This window comes from Canis lupus, chromosome 34 (assembly GCF_048164855.1).
Source record: "Canis lupus baileyi chromosome 34, mCanLup2.hap1, whole genome shotgun sequence".
Classification (NCBI taxonomy): domain Eukaryota; kingdom Metazoa; phylum Chordata; class Mammalia; order Carnivora; family Canidae; genus Canis; species Canis lupus.
Genome location: NC_132871.1, coordinates 20,932,815 through 20,951,920, shown reverse-complemented (window position 1 = coordinate 20,951,920; position 19,106 = coordinate 20,932,815). Strand labels below are relative to the sequence as shown.

General features: G+C 38.0%; 1 protein-coding gene across 14 annotated transcripts in view; it reads right to left on the bottom strand.

Annotated features, from left to right (window-relative positions):
• COBLL1 (cordon-bleu WH2 repeat protein like 1) overlaps positions 1-19,106 on the bottom strand; it is a 159,981-nt gene that overhangs the window by 21,703 nt on the left and 119,172 nt on the right. For all 14 annotated transcript variants that reach the window (XM_072810953.1, XM_072810954.1, XM_072810955.1 and 11 more), the window contains 3 exons: positions 17,366-17,463; positions 17,018-17,254; positions 196-349 (listed from right to left, as the gene is read on the bottom strand). In XM_072810953.1, coding sequence (XP_072667054.1) covers positions 196-349; positions 17,018-17,254; positions 17,366-17,463 — 489 coding nt within the window. The remainder of the gene's footprint in view (positions 1-195; positions 350-17,017; positions 17,255-17,365; positions 17,464-19,106) is intronic.

Genomic DNA, 19,106 nt, shown 5'->3' with positions numbered 1-19,106 from the left:
AATCATTATTTTTTCGTTATGTTGCAGATTTTAAAAAGGTAGTTCAGTGAGAATAATCAGACTATTAATATTACTAAAATTAATTAAAAGCTTAAGTTTGTTTTTTAGTAAAAAGACCTGATTCATAACCTATCTCACTTTACTGTGTATGTGAAACAAGACACACATAATATCTACTGGGAAAAATAACATTACCAAGCACACGACTATGTTCAGCACTTTGATGCAGGGGTATTTTGGAGGGTGGGGAAGGTGCTTTTCGCTTTGTCCTTTTCAAAGATGAACTGCTGACAGAGGTACTACTGAGCTGCAGTGAGCCAGTCCTCACTATGCCTGCTCCACAGGGATTCTGGAAAACAAAATGACCAGACACGATCTCTATTTAGAAATTAACAGCGGAACTTCAGGAAGAGACCGACCTTTATATCAACTGCTTCATATACCAATGTGAGACATAAGAGTCATTCATGCAAAACCACTTACGGAGCATCTGCCATGTGCCAGGAGCTGAACTAGGAGATGGATATGTAAAGTAAAATAAATATGGTCCTTCTCAAGAAACTTAGGCTAGGATGGAAGAATGGCATACAAACAACCAATTAAAATGTAGAGGACTCATAAGCATTACAGTCAAAAACTAGCTTTCAAAGAAAATTATGGAGAAAATATTGATGTAAAGTAAGAGGTGAAAACGGAAGAATATCTGTACATTAAAACAGCTGGCTTGATTAATCGTTTTTTTTGTACTAATGTATTAGTGACAAACATCTCAAAAATTTCTATGTCTACCCAAGGCAAGGTCATCTGAGGTCACCGACTCTATAGCCGGCTAATGCTCACACTCCCAGCATGTGACTGTCAGCAGACCCTAAGACCGTCCTGCCTCAGCTGGCTGCCTGGTGCCTCCTGGCGCCCAGCCATGTCATCTCTTTCTCTTTACAGTTAACCTGCTTAAAGGAGCTGTTCATAGTTTTTTGTCTCCAGTTTCTCATCCCCCACTTGAACCCTTCCAACCAGCTATTTCCCAACTTCTGATCCATTAAAACTATTCCTATCAAAGTCATCAGTGACGACCACCACACTAAACTAGTGGCTAATTCTTTGAACTCATTTATTTGACCTGTTAGCAGCACTGAACACCCTCTTAAAATTCTTTTTTTCTTACCTCCAGATGACCACCTTCCTATTCTGCACAGATCCCAATGCTCCCTTTTCTTTTAGGGTTGTTTTTCATCTCAGTCCTTGGATACACTCTCTTTAGTATCTATGTTCACTCTGTTGGTCATCTCTATTCCCTTGGATTTATGTATTATTAATGTTGACTAATTCTAAACTTATGCCTCGATCCTGGACCTCGATCTTCTATTTAATATCTAAGGTGATTAGATGGCATGTCTAAAACTGAGGTCCTAATAATCCTTCCTTTCCCCTCTTCCATGAAAAATAATCCTGTTCCTGCAGTCTCTCCTGTTTCAGTAAAGAGCAAGTCATTCCCCTCCATTTGTTCAGGCCAGTAACTCTGGATCATCCTCATCTCCTTTCATATCTCTGTCTGTCTCTCTCTCTCTCTCATCTCCTTTCTTCCTCACAGCCCACAGGAAGTCCATCCTGTTGGCTCACCCAGTTTGATTGAATTATCAAGAACCTCCTAACTGGAATCTGCTTCCACACTGCTTCTCTACAGCCCTTTCTCAACACTCCAGCAAAAGGATCCTATTAAAATAGAAGTTTGACTAGGTCACTTTGTTCATAACCCACTAACAGTTTCCAAATGGGCACAAGGCCAAAGTCCTTGTGAGGACTCCTAAAGCAGTTGACCACCTAGCCCCTAGATCTCTCTGACCACCTCCTCCTCTGAGAATGGAGTAGCAGACTCCGCTCCAGCCACACTGGCCTTCATGCTGCTCAAGCGTGCCAGAGTGTTCCCACCTCAGGTGGTTGTACTTCCTGTTCTCATACCTGGAATGCTCTTTAATATGATGTCTTTCTCATCTTCTTCAGTTAATTTCTCAAATGTCACCTTTTCAATGAGCTTTTCCCCCTATACTTTTCCCTTTTCCCAGCTTGATCTTTATGCTCAGCATTTAATAGCTCTAGAACCTACCATGTTATTGGCTTATTCACCTTCTTTACTATCTTCCATTGGAATTGAATATAAGAAATTTTTTCTTTCTTCCTACTTTTCTCACGGTTGTATCTCCAGACTAATGTCTAGCTCATAGAAGTCTCTCAATAAATAACTGTTGAGTGAATGAAAGAAGGAATGAAATACTGTCTTCTCCTCTTGTGAATAAAGGCCTTGATAAATGTGAATTAGGAGAAGATGGAAATCTTGAGTCATTCCAATCTTGAGACAATGCAAGTACACCTAACAGAAGGGAACTAGTTCATACAGTGTTTGTAGTCCTAATGCCTTGCTACACATGAAGAAAAATGAAGCAAACTTTACTTTTTGTAATTTCATATGTCTGTCAGAGAAGAAAGAAAGAGGGAAAGTTTGAGTTACTTGTCATCACTGTGAATTGTGTTTAGTACTAAAAAGGAGGGCAGGTCATGTCACAGGGAGAGAGCATAGTCGGGTCCATGATGGTATGCACCTGATGGAACATGTCTCTCACTGAGGATAACTTCTCTTAACAAGGGGACACACAGGGTGGCACCTGGATGACCTGACTGGTAGTCAAACCACTAAATATCCTTCATTCCAAAGGAGGAATAGCTGCAGCCACCAACCTCCTCTCCTCTCAATTCTGTAGAGCTTTGAGACCTAATCCAGTAAGGAAAGAGTAAAACTTACCATCTAAACCCAGATTGATTCAGTTACTAAAGCCAATTCTGATTAAATCTAAGGGCCATTCCTCACCCCTGCCCCGCTCTGGAGTGGATATGGGGACAGATCCCTCACTGCAGTTTGGACATTTGAAACAATCAGGAGTACCTTTGGCAATGAAGGGCTGAGAAAGAAATCTATTATATTAAGCAGCTGGATGAGCAGTATTTAAATATTTTTGAGTAGAATGTAAAGTTTTTTTCTTATTGATTAAGGATATATCTCTGGGTTTGAAAACTTTAATTTGCTATCTTATAAAATTAGCAAATTTAGGAGTTTTTAGGAAAGAGGAAAAAGGCTGAAAATTCTCCTAAAAAAATGTGGCACTTCACTTTTCAAAATAATGATGTAAAAATCAAAAGCAATAGAATAGGTCATTTTATTTCTCAGGTGATTTTACTCTGTAAAGCCCTATTAAAGCATGCCTTCTTCCTCTCACAGACCTAGTTTACCAGTAAGAGCACAGGAAGTGATCAATAAGTCATTGCTGAATGCACAAATTTGGGCAGCATTTAATTTTCCTCCTCCTTCCATGCTGAAAACATGTTTCCCATGCTTAGACTGATTGCTTCCATGAGGTCTAGACCTGTGTTCCTCTGTAGGCCAGATTCCCAATCACTGTCATTTGTTGGTCTTTTCTATTACCTGATAAAAGCAGTCATGACTTGAATTAGTCATGAATTTCTCATATGACAATATCTGTTTAGGAGTTAGAGCTCTTAAATTTTGGTCATAATAAAATATACAGTAAAGACATTAGAAGGGAAGACTTTGCATATAAGGACTTACAAGTTTACATGAACCTAACCATAACTCAAAGACAAAATAAAAATAGATTCACGTGTTTCATTTACATCCCTACAGGTCTTAAAATAAGCTAACTTCTTTTTTCAGGAGATTCATAATTTGTATGAATAAAGAATTTAAAATTTGTCAAAATATACAGATTTTTAGTTTTACTAAAAATTTTCAATAGTATTTATGAAGACAGTTGTGGGAAAAGAAGGGCAAAGACGTGAACATTTTGAAGGAACACATATTTTGTAACTTTATCCTCTAGTACTTAACTCTCTTTACCCTGTCTTGTAGGTGTAACATGAAAGTAAACGGACATACATTATTAGAGCTGCATTTGGATCCAAGAGACTGAGAAGGAAGACATTAAGGAAAACACCAAGATTGTCACGGAGTGGTAACAGGAAGATGTATATGACTTGTCATAACTGGATTCCATGCTATAATTATGGTTAAGACTTATTAAGTTTATGACAAAAATGTAATTTTAACAATTTACATAGGATGGTCCAAGAGCAGAAGTTTTCAAAGAATAAGAATGGTGAGAGTTTAGATAATCAGCAACAGATTAATGATGGAAATATAAGTTTTATCCTGAGGTAGAATATTACTGTTAGTGTTCAAGGAAATAGCTTAATATATATTTGTCTTTTAAGACAGAGACAAGTGTTTTTGTTGTTAGAGAGAGAGAGAGAGAGAGAGAGTCTTAAACAGGCTCCACCCCCAGCACAGAGCCCCACACAGGGCTCGATCTCATAATCTTTGGATCATGACCTGAGCCAAAATCAAGAGTCAGACACTTAAATGACTGAGCCACCCAGGTGCCCCTGCTTTCTTTTTTAAAGACTTTTAGAAAATAACTCCAATCAGCTAAGAAGGAAAGGTAAGGTAAGGTAATAAAAATCAAACTTGGAGTTATTTTGTGTTAAATATCACTATTAAGACCATAGTAGAGGAACCCCCAAGCCTTGAGAAAGGGATGTTCTGTATCTACTGCAAACATCCTTTTCTTGGGTAAAAGCCCAGAGGAAAAGCAGCAGCATTTAAGTTAGAAGATCTAGGTGTTCCTAAATAGACTGCACCAAGAAATGTGGTGTGTACTGAGGAATGTGGGTGGAATATACTTAGCTAGCACACAAGAATAGAGAGACTCCTAACTCAAGAATGACTACTTCTAGAAAGCAGACTCACTAAACCACCACAGTTGCTTAAGTAAACACATCATGAGTTCCCATATAAAAAGCTAGGAAAACAAAAGCAAAAATGAACTACTGAGACTTCATGAAGATAAAAAGCTTCTGCACAGCAGAGGAAACAATCTACAAAACTAAAAGGTAACCTACAGAGTGGGAGAAGACATTTACAAATGATGTAGCTGATAAAGGGCTAGAATCCAAAACCAATAAGGAGCTTATCAAACTCAACACCCCAAAAAAACAATAGTCAAGAAATGGGCAGAAGACAGGAATAGACATTTTTCCGAAGACATACAGATGGCCAACAGACACATGAAAAGATGCTCCACATCACTCATCGTCAGGGAAATACAAGACTATAATGAGATATCACCTCACACCTGTCAGAATGCCTAAAACCAACAACACAGGAAACAACAGATGTTGGTGAGGATGCACAGAAAGGGGAGGCATCTTACACTGTTGGTGGGAATGCAAACTGGTACAGCCACGCTTGAAAACAGTATGGAGGTTCCTCAGAAAATTAAAAATAGAGCCACCCTGCAAGCCTGCAATTGAACTACTAGGTATTCACCCAAAGAATATAAAAATACCACATTAAAGGGGGACATGCACCCTGATGTCTATAGCAGTGTTATCAACAACAAATTATGGAAAGAACCAAAGTGTCCACTGACTGCTGAATGGATAAATAAGATGTGCTGTGTGTGTGTGTGTGTATAATAGAGTATTAGTGTAAAAAAGAATGAAATCTGCCATTTGCAAGGATGTGGATGAAGCTAAAGAGTATTATACAAAGTGAAATAGGTCCAGTCAGAGAAAGACAAATACCATATGATTTCACTCATATATAGAATTTCAGAAACAAAATAGGTGAACATAGGGGAAAGAAAAAAAAAAAAGAGGGGCATATAAAAGAGACTTAAAAAAAATACTGTCTTTGTTTAAGAGAAAGAACATGATGGGGGGGGGTTGGGTAGGGGCAGAGGGAGAGGGAGTAGTAGGTTCCCCGCTGAGCAGTGAGCCCAACATTGGGCTCAATTCCAGGACCCCAGGATCATGACCTGAGCTGAAGGCAGACGTTTAACCAACTGAGCCACCCAGGTGCCCCAAAAGTGACTCTTAACTACAGAGAACAGTGTTGCTGGAGGGGAGGTGGGTGGGGGGATGAGCTCAATGGGTGACAGGGATTAAGCAGGGTACTTGTGTTGAGCACTGAGTGTTATCTAAGTGATGAATCACTAAATTCTACTTCTGAAACTAATATCACATTGTATATTAACTGGAATTTAAATAAAAGCTTGACACATTAAAAATAAAATGCCAAAAAAAAAAAAAAAAAAGAAGGCCCTCAAGTGTCCAACCACACTGCGTCCTCAAGCCCTAGTCCTGTGTCCTTCAAGAGTATGTGCCTCATAGTCTCTTCACCATTCCACCGTTGCATTAGTCAGGCTGGAGCTATCCGGTATTTTTGAATGTGAGTTGGTGTCTAGCTGGAGAGAGGCTTCTAGAGGGTTTACAAGTTGGAAGGAGGCCTAGTGTAATGCTTACCAAATGAGCTTTGGAGACAATGTCAGGGCTTGAGCCCGGGAACACGGCCATCTAGTGTCTCTGCAACCTTCAGCCTCCTCATCTATAAAGTGGGAAAAGTAACAGTCCCTACACCTCAGAAGGGGCTGGATGCTTATGTGAAATGACATGTGTGAAAACTCAGCTCAGTGCTCTGTATACAGTATCTGTTCCATAAATACTAGCTAATGTCACATGCAGCTCATCTAGTGTAAAGTATGGGAATGTGATCTGTAAATAAAATAAGCAAATGATAGTTCTAATGTAGAGTTAGAGTGAAAAGAATGGATAAAAGGGGGTAGTTATTCTACGGCTGTACTTCATCTGCAATTAAAGGTGGTGGTAAGAGTCCTAGTAGAGTCCATCTCCGTTATAATCAGCCTTAATATCCCAACAGTGCCCAGCATTCAGGAACTGGGGCTTAGTCCACTGCATAAGCCAAATTCATCATAATTCATTATGTGTAAAAATTCCACCTTGAAGTCACCTCGGGCACCTCCATCTTACTTTAAAGGAATTTAATAAAACCGCAATACTTAATACTTGCTTCAATCTTGGTGATGGGTATATGACTGTGTATAATATGTAAATCTGAATATTTCTTAACTTTAATGTAAAGAATTAAAGTTGAAAAATTGTTTAGAACCGTCTTTAGCTTTTGGCACTGAGATATGTTTCATCTGGCCAAATCATGACTGAAAATTTTTTAAAGAGGTTGAGATTAAACTATATTTAAATCCAAAGGGTTTACAAAACAAGAACACAGAGGTTTTTTACTTACTAGGGGAAAACACTTTGGTTAATGATTAGAGATGTTCAATTATTTACTTTAGAGTCACTCAGTCTGCCTGCTATTAGGAAAAACTGCACCCCTAACAGGAATGCACATCAGTGAATTTTACAGTCTGTGAAAAGGAAAAAGCTGCACAGAGAAAGAGAACACTCTAGGGAAAGTGGCAAGTCAAGCTGAAAACCATGCCAGATACTTAATCCCTCAGAATTCACACCCAGATCAGGATTTACTGGTTCAAAATGGAACTAAATTTAGCTGAAGAAAATAGAATTGAATGGCATTCAGTAGATTTACTGAGTCCTAGCTCTGTACAAGTTATTAGATCACTTATTAATCACAGTGGAATTATAAGATGTGGGTCATTGAAATCAATATATTCTGTATAAAAGAGTCAAAGCAAAAAATGTAAACAGAAAAATTAGGAAAAAAAAACTTGAATCAAAGGACAGAAATACAGTAGCCCAACTTCAAGGACATTTAAATGTTTCTGTTAGAAGCTTTGGGTTTTTCTGTTTATAATTTCCACATGTGGGGAGGGATGCGTTAGAGAGGAGAAAACCTAAGCTACCCCACTGAAACTGTCTTTAAACTCATACTTTTTTTCCTTCTTCTTAAATGACAGATTCACATTATCCTTCTCCAAACTGGATATTCTCTATAAATACTATGACGTACTATTTCACTGCCTATGAATTGTATCCCAATGCCTTTTACATAACTAGCTAAAGGTCAAGCTCGAACTCTTAACTCTTGATGGAAGAAGTCTTTCTAAGATAATTTTACAACTTACACAACAGATCAGTTTTAAACTCCAAAACATGTAATTATAATAAAGTAAATGTGATCTAGAAATATGAGGTACCGTAATGAATTTGTAAAATAAGCAAATTGTAGAGGCAAGGTTTTTTTTTTTTAATCATAGTGAATTCAGTTTTATTACTGATTTGATCATAAAATTAGCACAATCCCGTATTACATGCAAACAACGCATACAATGATAAGGGGGGAAAAAGAGAAAAATCAGTGTAAACCCCAACAAATATAGGTTACCTCACAGAAGTTTGGTGTCCAACCTTTTATACATATCCTCTATATTTGTACATACACATTTTTTTACTTGTATTGGACGAAGGCATATATGCCAGTTTCTTTCTTTATAAAGTTTTTAAAAATAAAATGCTATTTCAGTGAGGCGAGGGCATGTTTGTATTGCTGCCCTGAATCTCTTTCCACATCCTTCCAATTCCCTTAAATGGTACTTCCTCTGGACTCCTAAAAAAATCTAGGACTTATATATTCTATTTTCATGTTCTCTCAATAAACCAGTTTTAAGATCCTTCATTGATAGCACTGCAAGTCTTAGCCTGTCTAGGTCAACTTAGATTAAGAAAAATCCTATCAGCAAAGGAGTGTAAGAAATGGAGGTGATATGTCAGGTACCAGACTACTGTACTTAGGGCAGTAGTATCAGGGCCCGGAGCTCTTAAATCCATACCCTATAAGCAGTCATCTATTTGCCAATTTTAAGGGTGTTCCTATCAATTTGCTCAAATACATTCTATGACAGCAAGTAATGAGATTAAAGCTGGATTCGCTTAGAAGTGTCTAAATACCACCACTTGTAACTTGTATATCTTTTGGTTACTAAAATTATATATATTATATATTAATCCTTTCAGGGGATTCTGGGTGGCCAAGCTTGCCACTAGCCACTCAAAATGGTCTAGATTTAAACTCATTATTCAATAACATTGTATCCTCCAGTTAAACTCATTAACCTGGCATATCTTCCTCAAACTTTGTATCCTCTGCCCCTTTTTATTGATGCTGAAAGCACTTGGGTTGCCTTTTGTGTTATAGTCATGAGTTCAGGGAGAAAGATGTCAATCAATGTTTTGTTTTTGTTATTGTACTTTAGAGTTTCAAAAATCCTCAGAGAAGTAATATCAGGACTAGGCCTCACTATCTGATAAACTCTGATCAAACCAAAGATCCACATAACAAAGCATTTTTATCTCTTAAAGGCCAATTTTAAAAGACAACGAAAGAATAAAATAATTTGATCATACTAGAGCTGGAAGAGGCTTTTTACAAATTTAGTTACAAAATCTTATTGTACAGAGGAGAAACTCAAGCCACAAAGTAGTTCAATGGCTTATTCTTCAAGGTAGAAGACAAAGAAGACAATGGAAAAAATGACAAGAGACCCATTGGTAGATCCAAGACTATCAAGCCAGAGTAGGGCTTTTTCTGCCACAATATACTTCCTTTCCAACCCTTCTCCATGCATATCAGAAAAATAAAACACAAATTTTACAACCTGGGTTATACTCTTGCAAAGTTTTTAAATCTCTCTCCCTGAGGCAACCTGTGATTTCATTTCATCAACCCTATAATACTTTGAGATATCATATAACCAAGTCTTATTAGTGGTAATCCCTTACTAATGACATTTTTTAAATGCCCAAAGATGAGGGCCTAACTTGGTAATACATCTCAGATGAAAAAAGAGAAGATAAATCACCAGAAATCAGAGCTCAGGATCAAGTTAAAAAGACAGACATGCTGGGAATCAAGGTTCTCTATGGTCAGTGATCAGAACAAAGTGTCTAGGGGTAGAAGAGTAGTGAACATCTATAGATTGACTTTAGGGCCTCCGGCTGAGTAAAGGGGCAATCAAGGGAACAAATGGGGCTCAACTCAGTTCATAACAGAAAGGAAGCCAAGGCTGTATGGCAGTCATCACCCAAGTGACCCCTCAGTCCTGTCACCATGGCTTCAGGAAAGAGGCCTGCTTCTCTCTGCTGTGGTCTCTAGTACATGCTGGTTACCAAAGAAAGGCGTTTTCTCCCCCATGAGCTCCCAAATGTCATAGTGGTAGAAAGTCTAAGTAAGCTTCATACCATAAGAACTTCTAAAGGAAGATTCCTAACACTGATTATCTTAAATATTAATTCAGTAGGTACTTCAGAGAGGCACAACTTTTATGTACTGGTAGAGAAGGGGGAGAAATCCACCCTAATTCCATTTATGACCTATTGCTCTTTGAATAGTATTACTCTTTAAAAGTTTAACAACTTTATAATGAGCATAGTTCTTTACATCTGGGTCAGAGGTAAAGCTGGCAGAAACTAAAAGTAATGGCTCAGAGGATTTTCAAGAGCATTAAATGAGTAATGTGCTTAGTACCTGGTCTGAAACGTTAGTAAGTGCTACATAAGCATTAGTCATTAATTTTGCTCTTGTGATTAAGACCCTTTGAAAACCTGAATAAAACTACCAAGAGAAAGTATATTTATATATGAGAAAACCTTAAAAGGAGGAAGCAGATTATACTGCACTCGGGCATTTCTCTACTGAATGAAACAAGTCATATTTTTGGAAATACAGACAGCTGTATCCCGTATATCAAACTAAAAATGCCATGGCAACCACTGTTCCTAGGCAATTGTAGAATTATGTGTGTGGTTTTCTTTCTATATGGTAAATGTAAGTGGAAAGTGGCGGGGAAAATCAAATGTTGTGCTATAACCTGGAGAAAAAACAAAAAAAAAAAACTAGATTTCTTAAAGATTACAAATACATGCTCTCTTTTTACAATCTTAATGACTGCATAAAACATCTAGGATGAAAACTCATTAAGCGAAACTAAAACCAAATATATTCTTGCACATTTTATAAATATATGACAATATATCATCTTACCTGCTTATAAACCATGATAAATATTAAAAGGTAAAATTGAGTCAAAAATGAATAATGTCAAACATTTCTTAAAAACAATTAAATCAGCTGTTAAAAAATGAGCACACTCTACGTATTAAATTTCACTTGCATAATACTGGATGGCAAAGTATTTCCATTTCTCAACATTTGAGTGTCTGCACCAGAATGCAAAATAAGACCAAATAAAAAAAATTTCAATCAAGATAATTCTTTATTGTGTTTCCAGCCAAAAGCCAACATCCTAAAGCAAAGGAGGTACCGTTCTAGCAGCCTGGGAAGAACTGTTTTACTGCTATGTACACATATAACTCCAAAGAGCAAAACCATGCCAAATGTGCAAAAATAAGGAATTCTCCAAAAGTTTCTGTGGATTCTGTGGGTCAAGTTTATCTGCAACTTGTGTCCAACTCTTTTTCCTCTTATTCAATTGGAAAATACTCTTAAAAGGCTGATTTGTCCATAATACTAGGACATCCTTTGGTGACAGATTTTATTGAATGTGCTCCTCACAGAAACTTGGTCAGCAAATATGGTACAGCTACTGGATTTCTGAAATTAGTTCCAATCTCATAATTCTAAGTCCTTTTCAATTTAAGTCAATGTCATTGCATTTCTGACTTTTGTCATGTGTGAAATAAATGACAATCTACGTAAATAACCACATACATATCATCTTATTTTAAGTAACTGTATGCATTTATATAGTAATACATGCAACATGGTTTAGGTAAACAACAGCAGGAGCCAGCCATTACATATGTTGTTGCATAAATGGCATTTCAAATCTTTAGGCAGAATCATATTCACAAACTGCTCAAAAAGATCTGAGAAAAACTGCCAGAAATTTTCTAATTGGATAGTTCTCTTCTGCAAATGAACATTTCCAGATTTCCATAGAAGATAGTATATTCACCTTTATAAGGAAAATGACACAAAGGCTTGAAATGTAAAAAAGTACATAGAAATTTAGGGACATGAACAAAGATGATAGCAATGACAGTAAACTATGGATTCTTTAAAAGACATTATTTAGGTGGATAAAAGAATTTTATTTGCAAAAAAGTTCCAAAAAACCAGTTAGATTCTATTACTAACTTGGATCTTTCTTGAATTCTCTTTGGAAACTACACAATTAGTTGCCAAAATTAGCTCAGAAAAAATCAACAGTCTTTTATGTGAAGAGTTTTAGTTTAGGCTCCAGAATCACTATCCAATACCTTAATTTGCCAGTATTAAGAAATGCCTTACATAAATGAGACAAATTATTAAATACTGACACCAAAAAGCATAAAATAGATGTAGTGGACATTTTTTTCCAAGCTACAGGTAGACTGATCCATAAGCCCGCGTAAGACAAACAGAATATTGAGGACTACTTAAAAGAACACTACCATGAAGTGAAAGCTCAAAATGAATAAAACTGCGTTAATTATAAGTCACTTTGTCATGCATTACTGTTATTTATCTCTCTAGCTCTATCTTTTGACACTTCACCCGCAAGAGATAAGCGTTTGCTATTTCTAATGTAATGTATTTCCAGTATTTTCTTTCTGCTTTATTAAAGGATGCTTTGGGGAAAAAGTATAAAAATCAGAACATTGTAGGTCTGTTAAACAGCGCACCCTTGTGGTTTATTCTAAATCCTGAACAATAAAAATCTACAGGATAAGAATGTATCCAAAATTCTTCAGGGATTTGAAAATAATTCTTTTCCAGTACTTTTTCCCAGCCTGCTATTACTTTCAACCATAATGCCTTTCTAAAATTAGAAATTCAGGGGCACCTGGGTGGCCTAGTCAGAACCCTCTGCCTCCGGCCTAGGTCATGATCCTGGGGTCGTGGGATTGAGCCCCACATCAGGCTCCCTGCTCAGAGGGGAGATCTGATTCTCCCTCTCCCTCTGCTCCTACCTCTGCTCGTGCTCTCTCTCTCTCTCTCTCTCTCTAATAAATAAATAAAATCTTTAAAAAATAAAGTTTCAAATTCAAAACTAAATTGTTTAATAAAATGTCTACAGTAATAATGAGTATTTTTTATTTAAAATTTATTACTATTTTTAAAGATTTTATTTTTTTATTCATGAGAGATATACATATGGCAGGGGTGGGGCAGAGAGAGAGAGAGAGAGAGAGAGAGAGGCAGAGACACAGAGGAAGAAGCAGGCTCCATGCAGGGAGCCCAATGTGGGACTCAGTCCTGGGTTTCCAGGATCAGGCCCTGGGCTGAAGGCAGGGCTAAACTCCTGAGCCACCCAGGCTTCCCTATTTTACATTTAAAACAGGCAGTAAAGGGATGTCTGGGTGGCTCAGTTGGTTAAGTGCCCGACACTTGATTTCAGCTCAGGTCGTGATATCAGGGTCATGAGATTGAGCCCCACGTCAGGCTCCAATCTGGGTGTGGAACCTACTTAAGATTCTCTCCCTCACTTTGATCCCTCCGCCCCAAGCTTACACTCACATGAGCTTGGATGCTCGCTCTCTCTGGAAAAAAAAAAAAAAAAAAAAAGAAAGATATATATGGAGGGTGATGGATGCGTTAATTAACCAGATGGCAAGAATTCTTTCACAATGTATATGTATTTCAAATCACCACAATGTAGACTTTAAACAACTTACAATTTCCTCTGTCAATTATACCTCAACAAAACTAAAAAGAAGGAAAAAAAGGCAGAACTGTCCCCTCATTTTGCTCGGTTTGTAGAGGGCCTTGAATGCCTAGAAAATAACTACCAGTTATCAAAGTTTCCAAACTGGGAAGACAGGTTAAGTTCTGGTCTTCTCCTTATTCTGCACCCTGGATTTCTCTAAAGCCTGACTTCAGCAGAAAGAAAGGAAGGGAGAAGGAAAGATAAAGATAAGGAAGGGAGACTAAATGAAGGACTCACTAATTGGTTGCAAAAATAAAAAGAAAACACACTGAAAATGACCCTGAGCTTTTAGATCTCAGAGAACAAAAATAAGTTTGATTTTCAATACGTTGATTTCCACGTAGTGGTGAGTGAATAAGCAACCATGAGTTCAATCTGCAACTGGAATAAAATATTGGGAATGGAATTAAAAAGTTGACATATTTGTTTCCCAGCGCTGTTGCAACAACTTAATATGACCAAGTGGCTTAAAGCAACAGAAACTTGCTCTTTCACAGTTCTGGAAGCCCGAAGTCTGAAATCAGGCTGTTGGCAGGACCATAGGTCTCTGAAAATATAGGAGAGAATCTTTCCTTACCTCTTCCAACTTCTGGTGGCTCCTGGCATTCCTTGGCTTATGGCAGCGTAACTATAATCTCGGCCTGCGTCATCACATGACCTCTCCTTTTTTGTCTCTGTGCATGTGTCTCCCCTCTTACAAGAACACCAGTCATTCGATTTGGGCCCAGCTTAAGTCCACACTGATCTTATTTATTGACCCTTAGCTTGAACATATCTTCTGGGGAGACACTATTCAAACTACTACAATTGAGAAGTCAACAAAGAATACGTCTTCTCCGAAAGAGTACGGTAAATATAGGCTAAGACCATGGATTCGGGTGCCTCCAAATTCAGAAAATGGGTAAGGGAAGTGGTGACAAGAAAAAAAGAAAAAGAGTTGAAATATAAAAAGAGAATCAGGACCAAGGAAGAGAGAAAAATCAAGACCAAGGGGGTGATTTAGCACATCAATACGATGAAGAAGTTAAGGAAATCAGTGCTGAGATGTCCAGGAAGGCATGAGTTCACAGGAGCATGCACACGTGCACATGTACACTCACGCACGCACACACGAACACAACCAACCATAGCTTAAGAATTTTTGTCATTGATAAATAAATAAAAAATGATACTTCAGCTTCTCTAGGGAGAAACATAATTCTGGGGTCCTACTTAACGATACATCAAAGAACTACCCAGATGTCCAGATCAAAAGAAAAAATAATTAGAAAATTATATAAAGATGTCCAGTTTGCCAAAGGCAACATACAAAAAAAAAAAAAAGATTACTTAACATGGGAGCATCAACTGGTCATAGAGCAGAGGGTGAGAATCAAAAGAAACCGCTTTTGGTGAGGCCACTGGAAACAGAGCCTAGAATTTTAAGAGCAGACTTATTTCTTAGACGATGTAAACCTCTTCCGGCCCAAAGCACAAAAGAAGTTTACTGAAATAGATTGCATGAGGTCATCTGGAATAAAGATTTGTGACCAGGGGCTAAGATTTATTTCTACATAAGAAAAAAGACAAAAAATAAAAAGAAAAAAGACAGACATTGGTAATTTAAAATTTAAAAACAATACTAAAAGTGCTACCTTTTAAATGCCTTACTATGAAGAAATAAATGTAAAGGAGTTACACCCACAAAATGAAGTCTTTGGGGACCGTGACTCGGCCTCTGCTTATCTCACTCGTTTCTTTTTTTTTTTTTTCTCACTCAGTTTCAATCTCCGCTTCCTGTTCACGCCCAGGCGTGCCATAGGCTTCACAACACGGTTCCTGTTGCCTGACTGAGGCACTCCCACGTAGATGTTAATACTGAACCCAAGATCGCCTCTTCTATAACAACACTTCACCCAACTACCGAGTAGTTACTTTGGAAAACTTTATAGCAAACGATTCTATCATTTGAAAAAAAATAGTAAGTTTCCTCCTGATTTGCAAGGTGAGATTTTACACCATGGACATTAGATAAGAAAATCTCAACAAAAATAAGAAGGCAGCTTAATAGATAACTACTGAGTTTAAGCATCTTTTTTGCTCATTTCTACCCTGGTTGCCATTTACTTTTTAAAGATTTTATTTATTTATTTGAGAGAGTGAGTGAGCGAGCGAGACAGCATGAGCGGGATGTAGGGGTGGAGGGGTCAGAGGGAGAAGCAGACTCTCCACTAAGCAGACTCCAGGATCGTGACCCAAGCCGAAGGCAGATGCTTAACCGACTGAGCCATCCAGGTGCCTTGCTATTTACTTTCTGAAGGCACATGTGATAGTTTAAAAATTACAGTTAAAAACTATAGTTACTTTTTAAAGATGAGAAAACACAGAAATGTTTGTTACTTGGTTAGGGGGTTAGTTTACTTAAGCATTTAGTTTACTAAACTTCCAAGGGGAAATAAAACCTTCGAGCAGATACATGAAAACTTCTCAGTGTCTCAAATATCTCAAAATAAAATCTGCTCTCAAAGTTACTTGAATCATTTGTCTGATTTCAAGCAACAAAACATAAAGTCTCCTGTTTAATCACATTTACTTAAGATTAAAACTTCATTTATAGTCACATGAGTAAAGCAAGGAACATACAATTTTTTTTATTTATTTATGATAGTCACAGAGAGAGAGAGAGAGAGGCAGAGACACAGGCAGAGGGAGAAGCAGGTTCCATGCACCGGGAGCCCGACGTCGGATTTGATCCCAGGTCTCCAGAATCGCGCCCTGGGCCAAAGGCAGGTGCCAAACCGCTGCGCCACCCAGGGATCCCCGGAACATACAAATTTTATAGGCATGAAAAGTAGTTTGCAAGTGGACTTCCACAAAACAGCAAGCTCCAGGGAAATGTGGGAGTAAACAGAAGCAATAGTAAGTCAGTATGGGGAAGAGACATACCCAGAACATAAGAGTATATAAAAGTAACTGGAAAACACTCTATATGAAAAGACTTTTTTTTTTTTTTTTTAAACTACAGAGTATCTATGTACCAACAAGACACCAGGATTCCTGTGAGAACCCCAGAGTCAGTTCAAGAAGATACATCTAGTTAGAAACCCATGAATGCAGCATAAAGACTGGAAAAAAAAGTCCAAAATTAAATATTTGCATTCCCACTATATGCATTAAGCACCTCTGGTTGGGCCGTCGTAAAACACAGCTTTAAGGTGTATGGGTGATTTATTTGCTTGAATATAAAAGCTACTTAAAATTGACACATTCGTTCTTCACTGCATCACAGAACTATACATAGGGTAATCTCTTCCCAGTACCAATGTTATTAATAAGGTTATTACATTAGATGGTATGTAATCATCTTAGTACATATCAGTGATGTTACCAATTTTATTAGCAGTTTATGTGGAAAAGGAAAATAAGAGAAAAAATAGATAGCCCCCTGCCCCACCTTCAAAACACAAAACAAAATCACATACCTTCTCTGTTTCGTCCACACTCAAGGATTTCACTACACAAGAAGCTGGCCTCTCCTGGATGTGAGCGAGGTCCTGGGGGGTGCTCTGAGACCCTGGCATTGGAGGCAGTGGAGCTCGCCTCTTCTTGGGTGCATCCGATGGCAGTGTGTTTGAAATATATGGCTTGGAAATGGTATTGGACCTTGTAAAGGTTGGGCGATGCTTACTCACTAGAGGAGTTGCAGGGGCACTTGCAGTCTAATAAAGAACGAAAACGCAAAATCTATTGGTCATTTCAAGATAAAAAGCACTTGCAATTAAAAACAGATGAGAAGAATCCTATAAAATACTACCTAAGAAAAAACTTACCTGCTCCCGCTTTTTCTTACTGCGCTGAAAAAAGCTGAAAAACCCTTTATTTTCCTTCTCCTTCATAAAGTCTAGGTTTTGTGATATTTGGCAGGATTCTAAAATAGAAGAAAAGCCTCTTACTTTGGTGCACGGGTTTACCTCCAAGTTTTCCCTCAATTACTTTCCTTTGAAAAATGCATACGATGATAAAAGCTACTAATTACGGTCTACTATGAACCATGCACTCTGCTAGGCATTTTATATCTTGTTTCTTTCTTTTTTTAAAAGATTTTTATTTATTTATTCATGAGAGACACACAGAGAGAGAAAGGCAGAGACACAGGCAGAGGGAGAAGCAGGCTCCATGCAGGGAGCCCAATGTGGGACTTGATCCTATGTTTCCAGGATCAGGACCTGGGCTGAAGGCGGCCCTAAACCGCTGAGCCACCCAGGCTGCCCTATCTTATTTAATTTTTAAAGCAACAAGGAGGGACACCTGGGCAGCTCAGTCCGTTAAGCATCTGCCCGCAGCTCAGGTCATGATCCCAGAGTCCTGGGATTGAGCCCTGCTTTGAACTCCCCGCTCAGCAGGGAGTTTGCTTCTCCCTCTCCCTCTGCCTCACCCCATCCACATTCCCCAGCCCTACCCCTGCTCATGCTCTCTCTTTGAAATAAAATCTTAAAAAAAAAAAAAGAGCAACACGGAAATTTAGTATTTAATTTTATTGTTCCTATTTCACAACAGAGCAATCTGAAGATTAAAGAAATGAACATACATACTTGGAGCCAATAATCAAGGAATGACAGAGCTAGGACATAAACTTCATTCTCTGTGACTCAGAGTCTGTGTTCTATCCACAATTACCAGCATTTCAGAAGTTAAAATGGACATTTTGAATTAAATGAGATATGAAACTTTCATTAAATTTGTCCTTTTGTTTATTTGAATTTTTATTTTGTCTCAGAGTTAAGCAATTATGAAATATTTTATTCTCCGGGGCACCTGGGTGGCTCAATTGGTTGAGCGTCTGCCTTCAGCTCAGGTCCTGATCCCAGAGTCCTGGGATCAAGCCCAGCAACAGGCTCCCTGCTCAGTGGAGAGCCTGCTTCTCCCTCTCCTTCCCCATTCGCACATGCATGCACACTCTCTCACTGCTCTCTCAATCTCAAATAAATAAATAAAATCTTTTTCAAAAATATTTTATCCCCTAAAACATGATGTATTATAATTACTTAGTACTTAATTGAGTGTTTCAAAAACATTATTTCTTTAATATGATGATTCTCAACTAGGGGGCAATCTTGCCCCATCCCCACCCCAGAGAACACTGGACAATGTCTGGGGACAATTTTGATTGGTACAGTAGGGGAAGGGCAGGAGAACGTGCTAGCAGCATCTACTGAGTAGAGGCCAGTGATGATCCTGAACACAATATAATGCACAAGACAGCTTCCCCAAAACAAAGGATTATCTAGGCCTACATGCCAATAGTGTCAAAATTAAGAAACCACATTTTAATCAGAATGGCAAATGTCAAACCTCATGATTGCATATTAACATTCCCTTTTCCAATCAGTATTTCCTAACGTCACCTACAAAGGCCTACAAACTATGACAAATCCAGTACTGCTGAGTAACCTGGGCCCAGATGGCCTCTAAATACCATTTCCCCCTAAAAAGGGACCACAGTTGCATAAGAATAGTTGATTCTTTGTCAATATTATAGATTGTAAACAGGAGTCTGGAATATCTACTTAC